Source organism: Mycetomoellerius zeteki, unplaced genomic scaffold (assembly GCF_001594055.1).
Source record: "Mycetomoellerius zeteki isolate Tzet28-1 unplaced genomic scaffold, Tzet1.0 scaffold379, whole genome shotgun sequence".
Lineage (NCBI taxonomy): Eukaryota > Metazoa > Arthropoda > Insecta > Hymenoptera > Formicidae > Mycetomoellerius > Mycetomoellerius zeteki.
In genome coordinates, this window is record NW_017257370.1 from 63011 (window position 1) to 79016 (window position 16006).

The 16006-nt window shown below is 38.3% G+C and overlaps 1 protein-coding gene across 1 annotated transcript; it reads left to right on the plus strand.

Annotated features, from left to right (window-relative positions):
- Positions 1–200: 200 nt before the first annotated feature.
- LOC108725996 (uncharacterized) lies at positions 201–1351 on the plus strand. Its single transcript, XM_018453343.1, has one exon. It carries the CDS (start codon positions 250–252, stop codon positions 1216–1218), a length of 969 nt encoding a protein of 322 aa, XP_018308845.1. The 5' UTR covers positions 201–249; the 3' UTR covers positions 1219–1351.
- Positions 1352–16006: the final 14655 nt, after the last annotated feature.

The following is a 16006-nucleotide window of genomic DNA, read 5'->3' on the forward strand; positions in this document are numbered from 1 at the left end:
GCGGAGATCCTCAGACGGTAGCTTGAAAAACTGACGGACGTAACTTCAAACGTTCCCGAAACCATTACACCTTGCATCTTGAATTAGATCATTCTTTGCGAGATTTGCACCGGCATCGATCGATCAGTCAGTCATCGCAAAATTCTACAGTGAAGGCGATGACAATTGGTTGAGAGTTTTCGCGATCGGAAACACGTTATGATATAAGATTGCCAGTAGCCGAGGATCAATCGTCCGACACGTGCACACATGAGGATGACCTCCTACGTGGCCTTCCAACAATACGACCTCCTGGACTCCGAGGGCTACGGATCGGCGAGCAGCCCGGAATCGAATCCACGTGGTAATTGGCATCACCAAGAGATCTATCCGCAGCCGCCGCGGTCCAGGGGCAGCAGCTGCGGCAGCGTTAGCTCTGTGGATAGTCACCATCAGCAAGAATACCAGGAAAGTAGTGGCGGTGCCCCCAATGGAAGCCTCCACGTGACCGCCGGCTTCAATTTCGGTGATTTCTACGAGGGCTACTATCAGGAGGGTGGCTGCCGGAACGATCATCAACCAACGTTGAACGGTGACGTTAGTAGAAACGTCACGGATCTTCACGCCAAGTTGATCTTCAGGATGAACGAACAGTGTGCGACTTACGATGATGCTGCGTCTAGGATGGCTTTCAATGAGGGTATCGTAAACAAGCAGGATCCAGCAGGGTACATTCAAAAGATGGATCATCTTTCAGCCGGAGCGTACGCGAATTCGAGGATCGACTTTGGTCAGAGCCAGCCTGTCTTTGCTGCAAAAGGCTATGCGAAGAGCGGCAAAAACACTCAGAGAAATCACCCTTACGTCACCTACACTGTGCCGAGAAACGAGTCTGGCTTGTCGAGCAGCCAGCCAAGCAAATGCGATCAGTCGAGGTATCATCAAAGGAATGACGGTCTTCACGTCGTTTTGCCGGCGGAATACACTAGCCAGAAATCCAAGGAGGCAGCCGTGCAGAAAATAAAGAGCAGCGCGCCTGGTGTCGAGGTGCTGAGGAAGAGGAGACTGGCGGCGAATGCCAGAGAGAGAAGGAGAATGAACAGCTTAAACGACGCTTTCGACAGGCTACGCGATGTCGTACCCAGTTTAGGCAATGACAGGAAACTCAGTAAATTCGAAACGTTGCAAATGGCGCAGACTTACATCGCCGCGCTTTACGAGCTGCTGCAGCGCAAATGAAGACTCGAATCCGGTGATTCGGATCCTCTTCCGAAAAGGAGAACAATGTCTTGTTCAGCACTGTGTCTTCTTGCATGTTGCTGCGATGACCTAGAATCCTCGAAAATCGCGGAACATTGAATAACAGAGCTTAGAAGCCTAATGAGCATGAGCATTCATCCAGCTGAGAAGATTACAGCAATAATGATGAAAACTTCAAGTTTCGCGAAATCAACTGAAATCAGGATCGATATCTTCGTCTTTGTGGAATTCTGAAGGACGTTCCTGAATCCTCGTATCAAGTTCCACTTCCTCCGTCGAGAGATGCAGATGGAAAGATCGCTGTTCTTCGCATTCTTCGACGGGAACGACGAGGCGCGTCCTTCCTCCGACAGTTCCGAGACGTCCGCAGATAATGACGAATTGTCGGGTACCCAGAACGAGACAGCTCGCTCGCGGGGAGCATGAATTAACGAGCGAACTGGGAATCGAGACTTCATTAACTTGTAAACGAGTCACTCGACTACGGCGGCATCGACCGTGAACGGTATGTAAGCAGCAGTAAGCAGAAAAATTTAATACCGGCGTCGTTATCTCTACCAAGATCTTCTAGCCTTCTCATTATAAACTCGATTTAGTAGATAAAAAATTTGGAAAAATCGGCATTCTTTCTGCTAATATATTAATAATTGTACAACATATTAATTTAATGTTTTTGACATGAAATACATTTAAAATGAATTATATTTTGGTAATAGGATAATTCATTTCATTGTGTTACCATTTTTCAAGAATAATTTTTCTATTTTTCAAGTATACTTTTGTAAAATTTAAATGCTTGTATGCAATTTTACATAAATTTTTTACAAATTAATTTATTGATTTCGAAATTATAATTCATATATAATATTTTCAAGATGTTATAAATAATATACAAATGAATTATCTTTTGGCACCATTAATACATCAGCAGCGATAACTTACGTCAAAACTAATCGATTATGAGGTCGGCGAGTAAAAAGGTTGCTTTTAATCGCGCGCGTCAAGCTTAACCGAGCGCGTAAGTTTAGCGCCGCGCGGTAATTCATCGCCGATACTTATCCCGGCATCGCGGCGCATCGCTGCAGGATTCCGGAACGTTTTTCTAATCGGTCGTGATAGGATCGGAGCGGAGAGCGGGAAAAAGCGCGACCGACCGACCGGTCGAGGATCCTCCTGGAGGAACTGCATCAGAGATCGTGACTGATATCTCGCGACACCGAGTGCAGATAAATTACTCTGTGTTAACTTCATCGGTATTTCGAATTATCGATAAATATTGTGCTAAAAAAAGTCGTTGTCTCAAAAGGTTCTCGCGTAATCGCAGCGACGAGAAATGTCGCCGATCCGGTACGGGATATCACTACAAGGCAAGTGGGTAGGTCAGAGCGCATAAAATGTGATCGTTGACTGTAATACCGTGAGGGTACCCTCACCGCTATCGCCGTGCCAAGCTAGAACGGCGGGGGCGTACTCGCCTCGAGTTTAATTGTAAATAGGCACCGTCGTACATTGTCGTCCTCACGAGGCACCGTGTAAATATCTGATTCAAGGCGCGTCTAACTTATTGCGAGGCTGTATAGGTGATTCTGTACATAGGTACATATACGTGTGCGTGCAGAGTGCGGGGGCAGGTATCTCTCCGCTCGCACGTATGTGCGCACGTGCGTGATCGTTCATTGATGCCTCGAGTCGACGATAGGTATCAATTGAGGAGTTCGCCCTAAAAGGGCGCATGAATAAATAGTCCTGAGAAATGTGGGGCTTTTAAAAATTAGTATTTTTGAAGAAAAACTTTGGACTGTGTTCAGATTCCCACCTCACCCAGGTGTCATTTTCTCTCTGTTGCTCACCGAATGTTAAACAAGAATAACATGATATCTGAGGGAAGCACTCGGGTGGAAATCTGAACGTGCCCTTGGAGGAAACAAATGAAGGCGCAATTTGTAAAATAAAAATAAATGGTTCCTAGAGCAAAGCTCACTGAAGATGAAGAATTAAATTCCATAATCAGCGCGTTTCGCATATTTTCCTCTCTTCGCGGGCGAACTCCATATGATTTTTCACGGGTTTCGGAAAAAAACGCTTAGCATTACGTTCGCCTCGTGTTACCTGAGTATTCACCTGTAACTAGTACTCTGCTCAATGGTAATTATTAAAGTAGTTGTACGTAATTATAAATTGTCTCGGAAGAGATTGTGGCTCAACTTGCGATCGCTTTAAATGCAGAGATTACACGTAACAAAGCGTATGTGCTAATTAGAGAAGTGAGAAATGAACGAATTGAAAAACTTGAAGTCAATTTATCGATATTTACGACGTCGATGCTGTTTATATCTATCGTCAGATTAACTGCAGTCATCAACAAGATCATTACGGGCTATAGTAAAATACTGCGATAATAACTAATTCCACTAGCCGAGCATTAGGATCTTCTAATCCGAAAGGCTGAACATCAACCTGCGGATCACAATCAACTCTCGGCTTCGATCGACCGTTGTGTCGCGTTTTTTTTTCGCCACGAATGCGAGACGACGCGTGACTGGAATAATCTCATTCGGCCGCGATTCAGCTCGCGACGCACCTCTCGCGCAATTAGGGATATGCAAAAATCGCGGGACAAATGGCGGCGGCCGGCCACCTCCACTTAGCAGTCAATCACAATTAAATACAATTTTGCGCGGGCTGCGGGGCCCGGTAATGGCGCAAAAAGAGAGCAAATTGAAATCTCCTAGCTGACAGAATGATAGATGGTGCCGGCCAGACGTGAGAAGACGCGAGAGCGACGGAGAGAGACATAAAAGAGAGACGGGAGGGGGAGAGAGAGAGAGAGAGAGAGATAAGAGAAACAGGGCGAGGAGGATGAAGAGAGAAAAGCGGAGAAACAGTCTTTCTTCCATATCCCTCGATGTGAGAAAGCTCTTCCTCTCCGTTCCGCAAAGAGATCCACGTGAAAGAACGAAAACACAGAGAGAAGTAAGTCGGGAGCTGATGATAGCGCCACTACGAAGCCGATTTCTCTCGCTAATATCGCTAATCCTCTCCATCTGTTGAAGATGAGGATCTGATCTTTGCACGGAGCAGCGGTAATTTATATCGATCGGAATGGAGAGAAAGAGACGGGGTGAGATGGAAGGCTCATTCTCTCTTCTATAACAGCGGTCATTATGGCAGCGCCGTTTAGAGTCGCAGATTAGTTACGCGCGCCTCGAAATAAAGCACGATGATTATTCGCGATGATAAGCGGCGGTACGATCATTGCGATATTCTATTCTCACGAAGCATAAATAAGGGTTGAAAGTAGAGAGAAGTGAGGAGAATCGCGAAAGATATATGTATTCGTAATTATCACGCGCAATGTACATCCTTCTAATTTTATCAAAAAATACGTGGTATTTCGATTATACGAATAGACATTTTTCGTCGCAGAGAAAACTTGTCTATGTTGCGATTTTTAAGATGACACGTATTACTATCGCAACGAAAAAAAAATCCAGCAATAGCGACGCTGTAATATAATACTTTATAGTTGCCACATTCCGCGTCCCATTACGGCTCGGTGCGCGTTGTAATGGCAGTATTATAAAAGGAGACGATAAGTCGCGCTCATCCACCTGCTCGGTAATCAAATCGCGGGATTAAATTGCCCACGATTTCGCGTCTTCGCGCGTCGAAAGGGAACTACTAAAGGGGGGTAGCGCATACGTACCTCACTCGAGACATTATCATTCAATTGGCGCCGCTACCGTCGCGGATAAATCACGCGTAATTAGTGGCAAAACAACGAACGCACGCCAATTAATTTCGTTATAAATAACGGGGCCTTTGTCCACCGTGTGAATGTATTTTCCGCGCCGGCTTCCTCAATTAAGACGATAGAGATTTATTCGATTCGCGCGTCGATCGAGCGATGTTGAGAAAAAAGCGAAAGGGGGATGGTGGGCTAATTATTCACTGATCCATTCATAGCAACAGGATCCCACCGGATGAAACGAAAAGCGATAAAGACGAAGAAAGAGAGAAAGAGAAAAGAAAGTCATCGAGGCCAAAGAAGGAAATACTTTAAGTAATATCAAAGCACAAGGATTGGATACGTTAATGGCGAACCAGACTAACATGTGTGGGAGCCTCTGCCTCCATACCAGTGTACGCGATACAACAATACACTCGAACGCTAATCAGTCGACGCGCAACGTCTTCATTTACGGCCGGTCGCTGCATCAGTCGCGCGCTTCGTCCTTCTATCAGCACGATTTGTCTTCCGTCGCGGCTTGATGTAGGTAGCTCCAAGGCCAAGGACGAAGTCCCGCGGTAGAGCTTGGAAGCGAAGAATTAAAGTTGCGACAGAATAAACCGGCTCTTATTAGACTAATCTATTTAGTACCGCTCTGGTACTTTTTAAAAATTCCTTTCGATGGTTTAAACAGCATGCGATCGCCTCTCGGTGAGAGGCAAATCACTAACGATTACAATAATTATATCTCGAATATAGACAGTTGAGAGAGCCTCATCTAGTTCGAAAGTAGCGTGATTTCTTTTGCATTTAACGCGAGGTTTGAGCCACAAGTGATTAATCGTATTTGAAATGATAATCGAATGATAATTGTATAAAAAAACATAAACTGCGATCGCGATCTACCTGTTGTACAATGATCTCTTTTGTGCCTCCCCTAGGCACAAAGAAAGATAATTTTCCTCTTCACGGCAATCTCGCGCACGAAAGGGGAACTTTTTCGAAGACTGTATTTTGCGTTGTTGGCACTGCCGTCAAGTACCTTTGTAAATAGATTGTTTTTTTTTTACTTAAATACGAGTTAGACAATAAGACTTAATTCTAAATGGTCCCTATAAGATTAATGAAATAAATTCCCACCAATAATGTTCCTCGACCAAGACCAAATGTACTTAAGAATGTGCAATGTTAATAAAGAAAAGATTCTTTGGAAAATGTATATCTTTCATTCTCTAACAAATATCCTTATATTTTATTTTTATTTGGTGAAACACTTCAGCTTTTAATTAATTAAATATAAAATTTGAGATCATTAGAAAAAAAAGCTATATTTATTTATCTTCCTAAAATGTTATCCAAATAGCTGAAGTCATTTGAATACATTGTATATGCTGCGCCATATCATGTCACGAGAGAAATATCTGGTCGGTCCTCGTGGTCCAGCGGCAGAGAAAATTATGCAGATGCCGCGCTGCGTTTCGACTGGATCATCGTGGGCAACACTCGTAAGTATAATATCGAGTCTCGGAAATTATCAAAATCGGCCCGATCCTGGCCTACCATAATTTCTATCTAGTCGCGAGACGTGGAGCCGATCGACGAGACGCGACCAGCCTGACCAGACATCCCGGCAGGATGCATAGGGAGATGCATATTCCGTCTTGATTTTAGGCACCGCGAAAGAGGCAGAACCAGGCACTAAACCGTTCCTTGAGGCCATCACCTTTTTCTAGGAAGTCTAGGATATAACTGCCCGTAAATGCGGCTAACGTTTACCGCGATTACGGACGAGAGAACTAGACATTTCGCAAATATCCACGTAGGGGCCAGCGGCCGTTTTTCAAAATTTAGTCAACGATTAAGCGACGATCTGACAATATGACTTCCATTGTCATCAGTAAGAATTTTTTTTATTCTCAATATTAATCCACAATTACAGCTACAAAAATTATACCTAACAATAAATTCTAAAGTATCCTATTTAAACAGAATGTAAGTGAACCTCTACCTTATGACGATTGATAAAAATAGTTCAAAGTGTTTTTTATCTACAATTTAAAATTTTACACTATATCCATTGTACAAATCGTACAACTCTTACAAAAATTTAATACTGGCTGATCTAATGAAAGACAATAAATAATTATTTATTTTAAGTATTAAAAACACTGCATTAAAAAAATACTGATTCAATAAATATTATATTTGTTTAAATAGTTCTAAATAAATATTTATTAAATATTTATTTAGAACTATTTAAATCAAGTAAATTTAGTTAAACTATTAAATAAAGTTAAACTATTAAATTAAGTTATTAAATAAAGTTAAACTATTAAAATCAAGTAACATAAATTTATTTGATACCAAAACATTATTTTGATTTAGCTATCATTTTTTATCGAGTAAATATTTATTTACTGTAAATGTTTGCTTATTAATATTTAAAAAAATATGTCTTAAAATTTAGTAAAATTTTTTCAATGTATGTTCAAAGCTGTTTAGTAATCCAAATAATTAATTAATAACTGTCTTTTAGTCTTTAGTAAATTAAGCAGTATTAAATTGGCTAATATTAAATTTCTGTAAGGGAATCGTGTTTAAATATTTTTGGTTCGGATCCAAATGACTTATTGTAGTTGAGGATTAAAGACTAATGTAATTTTCACACTGCGATGTCGAGCATCAATGGTATAAGTGAATGAAAAAAAAGGTGAAAAAGGGTAAAGGGTGCTATTTGATTTCCGATTTCCATTCGCGGATCTCTAAGCTGTCGCGAGAATAATTGGTATCTTATGCGGTCGTTGAGGAAATAAATCGATTGCATGGTGGATGTGTTGCTTGGTTTGATAGAATACCGGATAGCGGCTTGCACAAAGCGACCTTCGGGACCAACCGGCCGAACCTGCTACCACACCAGACAAATTGATACCAGGCAACGCACTCACTCTCCCTATCTTTTCCGCTTGTGCGCAAGGGTACGTATGCCTTACGTGTCTGTAGTAGTACAGTCGCATAACTTTCAGACCTCGATACGCCGCCAGTGAGAACGGTCATGGCCGCAAAGAGAAAAAGAAAGAGTGCAACGTTCATCTCCGTTTTACTATGTGAATGTCATGTGCATAAAATTATTAGTGAATCTTCCTTTAGAGCCCTCTGCCGATTTCAGGTCATGATCAGCCCGCTATCGCCAAAGATGATTAGAGACGTCTCGAATGTTATTTTTCATTGTTATTTTTTTTACTCTATAGCGACTCAAAATTTCAACTAATACATAACATTTGATCCTGCTGGTTTGAATCTTAACCTAAAAATTATTTATTTTCTTCCTAATATTTTATTTAAAATAGTAGGAGTTTCTGTGGTATTTAATATATCTTCGTCTGTTAATATAAGATCTTTGCTGCGATAAGTTTTTTTTTTAAGTTTTAATTATATTGATCCAAACAATATGATAGTAGAGTGAACAGATTAGGATTAATTTTTTATTGACATTTGAATAATAAATTTTAGGTTTATTAAATATAAATTATTAAACATAAACCAAATAGACACTTTTGCTACTAATATTTATGCATCTTGAAATGGTTAGAAAGTGATCAATTGACACATTTCGTATCGACGATGTAAGAAGGAAATTATAATATTTCGGGTCCCCAGCGCGAGTTTATAACGCAGACATTCGCGGGTTGACGGCGCGGCGTGTCACGACAAATAATTTACGCGGGTATATACGAAGAGACGAGTGCCGGCAAATTACCGATACTTACGATGCGACTTCCTCGTGTATATAGTATCGGCGAAACGGTTCTATAGTCTTGGCAGGCAGACACGCACACGTCAAGTCTGATTCCTGTTCCGACGTAACTGGCACGAGACGGCTCAAGTGCCGATAACAGAGTACCGAAACTGTAAGACCACATGCGACGCCGTTTATTCGTGCCACATTTTATTTGAATTAATGTATATAAAACACAACGTGTAAACTCGTTTTATCAACTTTATCAACTAATTGTAAATAATGATGAAAAAGCCTTATCTCGATTCAAGCTGGATATTAACACTTTAAATAATATTACGGTGTAAATTTATATACATATCTAAACTGCGTGCCGAAATAATTTTTGGTCTTGAAACGCAGTCTTGAACTGAAACTGGAATAGTAATAACATAAATTACTAACCTTATTCTGTAATTCTTAACGCTACCGTTACAATCATTAAGAGTTACAGAATAGGGGGGAAGAGTTACACTCGAATTGACAAGCAATTTAATAATATTGATGCTAATAAGCATCTTAAAAAGCTATAAATAATTTATTGTGAAAAATTCCTTTCAATTTTACGGACAATATCTATATAAATTTAAGTTTTAAATAAATGTCTATAAACATCCCGTTTGTAACGAGTGAGAGTTGTAATCATACAAATAGAGAGAAACACAAGATAAATAATCATTTAAAATAAATATACGACAAAAGTCGAAGTAAATAAAATGAAAATTGTCGGGTCGCTACCGAGATATAAAATAAATTACACGCGAATGCTACAGGTATAATTTTCGCGCATTTGTGCAAAGCTCATCGAGCATTGGATCGCGTGAAAATTCCGAACCGTCATGATTGTCGCTTCGCCATCAGGCACAATCGTTATAATTGCAATAATAATAGTAATTACAATAATGATGGTTTAAGCGAGCGCATTAGCTTTATTACTGTAGCGTAAGAGCGCAACCGGCTGTATACTTGTAAATCGACGTCTCATCTAACTCCTTCATGATCGAAATCGTAGACAGAACTTTAAAATCTGAAGAATTCTAAGACGACTATTAACGTAAAACAGCATTATGTATTATACATAGAGTCATAAATTATCAATACTAAAAAATGTCTTGATAAAATTGATTTATTATTAAACATTAAGATCAGTTTTGTACGAAAATAGGATTATTTCTCTTAATTAAAATTTTATTTTGAACATCTAATATAATAATATTAATTTATTCTACATAGAAAGAATGGTTTTGCTGAAGAACTATAATTAAAATGAAAAGACATACAATTGAAACTGATACTAAAAACTTACTTTTGATGTAATATTTCAATAAATTAGTAGAATTCTAAGAACCGCTTATTTATACATATTATCAATAACTGAGGTGAAAAATCAGAGGTGTAATTGACATGTAAAAATGGAAGGAGAAAATTATTGGTCGATTGGTATTTTTTTTATATCTTTTGTTATTTTCGTCCCGTATTACATTTGTCCCTGGTTTCCCCTATACTTCTAAACACTGCTACGTAATAATTAAACGCCAAATCTTTATAAGATTTATCAATTATTCATAATTGCTTTTACATCTCAACACGGTTTTGAGAAAAACCCTTGTCTTTCTCTATCTTCCGGAAGCATCAGATAGAGAGCCTTAAAGTACATTTTACGCATCGTTCAGTTCGGCGCTGTAAATTGCAGCGCGCGCGCGACATAATGAAAGACGACTTAATTCGTCTCGAACGCGAAGGCGACTCGTGAAAGCCGCACAAGAACGACAAAATCCACATAACAGCGTAATAACGCTGCGATGCACGGGGGAAAAAGGAGCGCGCTTAATTTTTCGTTCCACTTGGCGCGCATCGCGCTCGTAAAGGCGTTGCGCTCGGAAACGCGCTTCAGGACTTGACGGATGGGAAATTCGGACGTCGCAGCAGGGTGTAAAGCGTTGCGAGCGTTCATCGACCGTCATCGAGCGAGATGTACCAAGAAACAGGAATTGTTCGGGGTACATGTCGATCTTTTCTCACCTTTCCATCCGTTGTTTCTACCTGACCGTTGCAATATTAGTGCTTCCTAGTGCAGTGTATTAATTTGATAAATGTCATTTAAATCTACATTTTCTTAATTCCACCATTTTAAATTCATAATGTCATTTTGAGTTATCTCTAATCATTTTTATAGGTCGCCTGCTTCTACTCAATATGTAGTTAATTTAACTATTTAAACTAAAACAATAGGATTAAACAAATTAACTGAAAAAATATATTAAATGTGAAATTTAATTTATTACTTATTAAATGCACACGTTAATATGGCCGACATTTATTTTGAAACTAACTACAAAAATGGATTAATTTATATTTTGACACACATGGAAGTTAAAAATAACAAAATATTTAATTCAAAGAATCGTATTACTATTGCTTCTTTAATATCTAACACGCATATTTTTACCTTAAAAATCTTGTTTTGGGAAAGAAAAATAAAAAGTATTGTTGAGAAATCTTAAATTCATTATTTTTACTTTTCCCTATTTTATAGGGACATGAATAATGTGAATATAATTATAAAATGCTATTAAAAAATATAACTATAAAAATAAAATTTTTTAGAATGTTCCAAATACTCCATTTACCTATATTTAAAAGTTAATATTTTATACAAATTATTCTTTTGCAAAATAAATAAACCTAAACGTACAGCTTTCTTTACGATTTGTAAATTTTGTATATGACATTTCTTTTGAACTTTATTCGAATATCTGAAGATCTCCATGAATCAGTTTCACAGAGGTGCTCCAGACAATCAGTTTACGAGAAAGGAAAAAAAATCATCACGACGCGCAAGTAAAGTTCCGGATTCCAGAAATTCTTAGTTTTTATACCCAAGTCACCTGGTGCGTGCAGACCCTCGAAGGACCAATTCTCCCTCAGGATGATTCGCCACGGCGGATAAGAGGGAAAAGCCGGGACGGAAAAAGCGCGGGCCGACTCGCGTCGTCGACTCGAGTGCCTCGCGTCGCCTTGGCGCGAATTCCATCGCGGGATTCATCGATTTAACGGTTCGACGGTTGCCGTGCGTGTGGACCGCGCTATAATTTAATGGAGAGGCGTTCAGCGCTCTCGCGCGTCTTCTTTCGCGCGCGTCATCCACGTCCGTCCGATTCATTGACCGTACGTACGTTTTCGCACTGTCACCGCGTAACCGTTGCCGTAATGCCCAGCACGGCACGGCGGAGGAACCAGGAGGGACAATAATACACGGCCGCGTCATTAATTCAAGTTCGCTCGCAGAAATCCTTCGTAGCTCCAACGCGGAAGTTGTTTTACGATCGGTCCTTCTCTCATCGCTGCTGTCGCTGCCGTTGCTGCCGTCGTGGTTGCCTCGCAGCGCCTATTTTCTTTCTGCTGTCTAAACGTGTCGACTCGATTAATTATCAGGCCGCCTGTTATCGTCTGATGAAACACGACATTTCAACGCGTGCCGGGTGGTCATCACGATCGCATTGTCAAAAGTCCGGGAAATGCACGTCAAGAACGCAATTCTCAAATATTAGCGAAATCACATATAGAAAGGATGATTTTTACTAAAATATCTAAAAATTTAGCTAAATACAGATCTAAAAATAATTTTGTTGGGCAAAATAATTATGTAGGTCACTCAAACAAGTTAAAATGTCAAAACTTTTTGCTCATCATGCTCGAGACTTCTACGAAATTATTTTGATAGTCCAAGTAAAATTATTTCCAATCTGTATCTGAATAAATTTTTAGATACTTCAGCAAGATCTTTCTGTGCATTGCTCGTATCTTTTTAACGAGGACTTAACTGTGAACTTTTCTAAAAATGGTCTTTCTTATTTTTATTACGACTAAATAAAAATTACCGGAGTTACTGAGAAGGATATTTTTAAAATTGCGTGTCTTCGAGTTGTGACCGTTATTATGACAGTAGTGAAGAATTATAATCATTAGCTTCATCGCTGAAGAGTATTGCAAAGTTGTAATTACTACAATCAAGCTTACTACCATTAATTTATCCTAAAAACTTGTCTTAATACCATTAGTACATACAGATTTACACCAAATATCTATAATTATCCATAGCGGTATTAAAAAGATTTTCATTATTACTTAAGAACTGTTTGAAATCCGCGTTGAATAAAAAATTGATCTTCCGTCAAATACCATCAACAGTATGTTTCTTTCGTTGATCGCGGACGAGTCTTTTTGCTCATTCGAAATCGGGCCTGTTATAATGATCTATTCTGGTAGACAAACTTGCAAAACCAAAAAGACAACTATGGTATATTAACTATGGTATATTACTATGGTATATATAGGAACTATTTAAAAAACCTATCAGGAACTGTAGAACTATTGCGGGTGCCAATGGAACTCGTATCAAAACTTGCGGTGCCAAAAGATGAGGTGCCAACTTCACACACGTTATATAATATTAACCGATATTGAATCGTGACTTAAACGGCTATTCTAAGTGCGACGGGCTAAACAAGAGGTGTTTATTATTTTTTACAAGTTTATATCTTCATTAGCCTTCTCTGGTTTCAGTAATCTCATGATATTAACGCTTTTTCGTCACTTTTCACTCTTATTTTGAAGATAATTGTATTTATGAAATACAATAAATATAAAATAATAATAAAATAATATAATAAACATAAAATAATAATATAAAATATAATATAATATAACATAAGATGAATATAATATAAAATGACATTTTTGCAGAAAGGTATACATATTATTTAGAAGGAACTGTTTCTCGGTCAAAATAAAAAAGTTCTGAGATGTATAAGTTATATGTCATATTAAAGGATTACTTAAGCAGAGACGAGTGATATATCGTTTATCTTGGGAAAATATCGGGAACTTGGCATGAAAATCGTTATCAAAGACAATAAAATTAAAAAATGTTAAATAAGATATCAATATATTCGATATTTCGATATACCAAGCAACTTGAAGCATGTTTGTTATATAAAACTAGAATTCAAAACTAAACGATTATTTTGTATCGGACTCTTGTCGTTCGTCAATCGCTCGAAAATTATCTCCTCTAAATTATGTGTGTTTAAGCAACACAAATATTTGTTGCTTAATTTCTGGAATATTTTGATGTCTCAGTTAAAAATTTTTTATTAATAAATATGATAATATTAGCTTTATTGATTTTTTTATCACGATTTCTCTCATTTTCCCAAGATAAGCGGTATACCACTCAACTTTGCTTAAGTAATGCTATAGTCCTTTAATATGATACATAATTTGTACATCTCGGAACTGTTTAGCTGAAAAACAGCCCTAACTTAATATCCTTCGTTATAAAATGGTACTTTGAATTGTGTATATGAGTTTAAATTATTAATCCGCATAATTATGCAAATTTTACTAATGCTTAATAAAAATCCGTGGACATTAGAAAGTCTTGTTCAATCAAATTATGATTAATCTAACAATTGTTGCAGAAAGCATGATCGTCGAATAATTCATTGCAATTAATAACGGATGCTTAATCCTCGTTCTAAAAGTATCAATATCACAGTATAAAAGTTTTATAGCTCGTATAAATTAAGTAGCTTTAACTACTATTAAACAGTTTTACGGCACTGCATAAAATAATGGTTTATTCACCATCATAGTTCTGAATTTTCATCCTCGTGGATTATGACTAGCATCGATACAAATATCGTTAAACTAATTACATTCGTTATCTGTCTATTAGCCTCCTCACCTCGATACTTTTACTAGAAATATTATTTTAAAATATTTCCAATGTCATCTCTTTAAATTCTTTGGAGTAGAAATTCATTGAAAGAATGAGTCTTGAAAGAGAACAGTTCAATTTTCAATCTTTAGGAGCGAGATTTCATAGACGAGAGAAAATTACAAATCAAAGGAAAAAAGACATACTTTATTGCATTAAGATACTTAATATACTTATGCGACATTAATTTTACATTATTATAATAATTACAGATAATATTAATTGTTGTCGAATATAAAATCTAAAAAGTGTATATAATCCGTTTGTATAACTCTCATTCTCGCGGGTGATTTAGTCGGATACTCGTATGCAAATGCACCAAGAAAGACGAGGTCGAATGCATCACGATCGTCGTGCCTGATCGGAATAAGTGGTATGGTAATAACAGCCTGGAGGTGCCATCTCGAAATCAGTATCATTGGCCAATAATCAGCGTCAACGGTTCGGTAACAACGCAACTTCGGCTACGACCTCGTATCACACCGCGAAATCGCACTCTCGCTGCTTCTTCTACTACTTCGCCTATAAATAGTCCCTCGAGAGAGAAAGATCGCGCGCGTACGTCATATAATAACAGATCGCGTCGCACGCGGGTTTACCGTCGATCCATATCGCGGATATACGGCCGCACCTCGATCGCACACCGATAATTAAATAGCCGAGCCGCCGACTTAGCGGCATGATCCACGCGCCTCGTCTAATCCTCACACCGAGATACCACAACGACCCACGAAGTGTCTCGCATTTATTAGTAACTGAGTTTTATAACTTCTACTAAATCGAAAATTAGTCCCCAAACTACACGTTAGATAAATGTTGATTTTCGCGGATTTCATAAATTGTTTAATAAATATTTTTTACATAAATTTCGAAGAGTACTCTCTAAAATCTTTGGAGTAGAATCTAATTCTAAAGAGTGATAAAGAGTAATAATTGAACCAATGTTGAAAAAATTGTAGCTCAATTGTCAATTTATAAAAGTAAGATTTTACTCTTTAGAGTTAGATTCCACTTCAAAGATTTTAGAGAGTAAACATCAATAGGAATGACTAAAGAAACATGGGAATTATGTATTTGCAATTAAATTTTAATTAAAGAATTCAATCTTACGTCAAAAGCTGTAATTAAAATAATTTAATCATATACATAAAATATTCGAAATATACGACAATGTTGAGTTAAGCTAACAATTTGCTGTATTAATCTGTCCAAGTCTGTCAATATAACATGATTATAAATTAAGAAAAGCCTTGAATATGCGGCACATTGGAGATATCGATAGACTCGATCAAGGAGTCGCAAGCCTGGAGGTCGTAGCATGAAGGGCGCGGCCACACCTGCCTTATCGTGCCGCTAAGAGTCCAGGAGGAATTATCTAGGACTGCCGGTGCATCGGATCCTTCGAATTGACGCCCCAAGCCGACATAGGACACGCCTAGTTAAGCCATGTGATGAATGCGCGAAAACTGGATGTAGATCA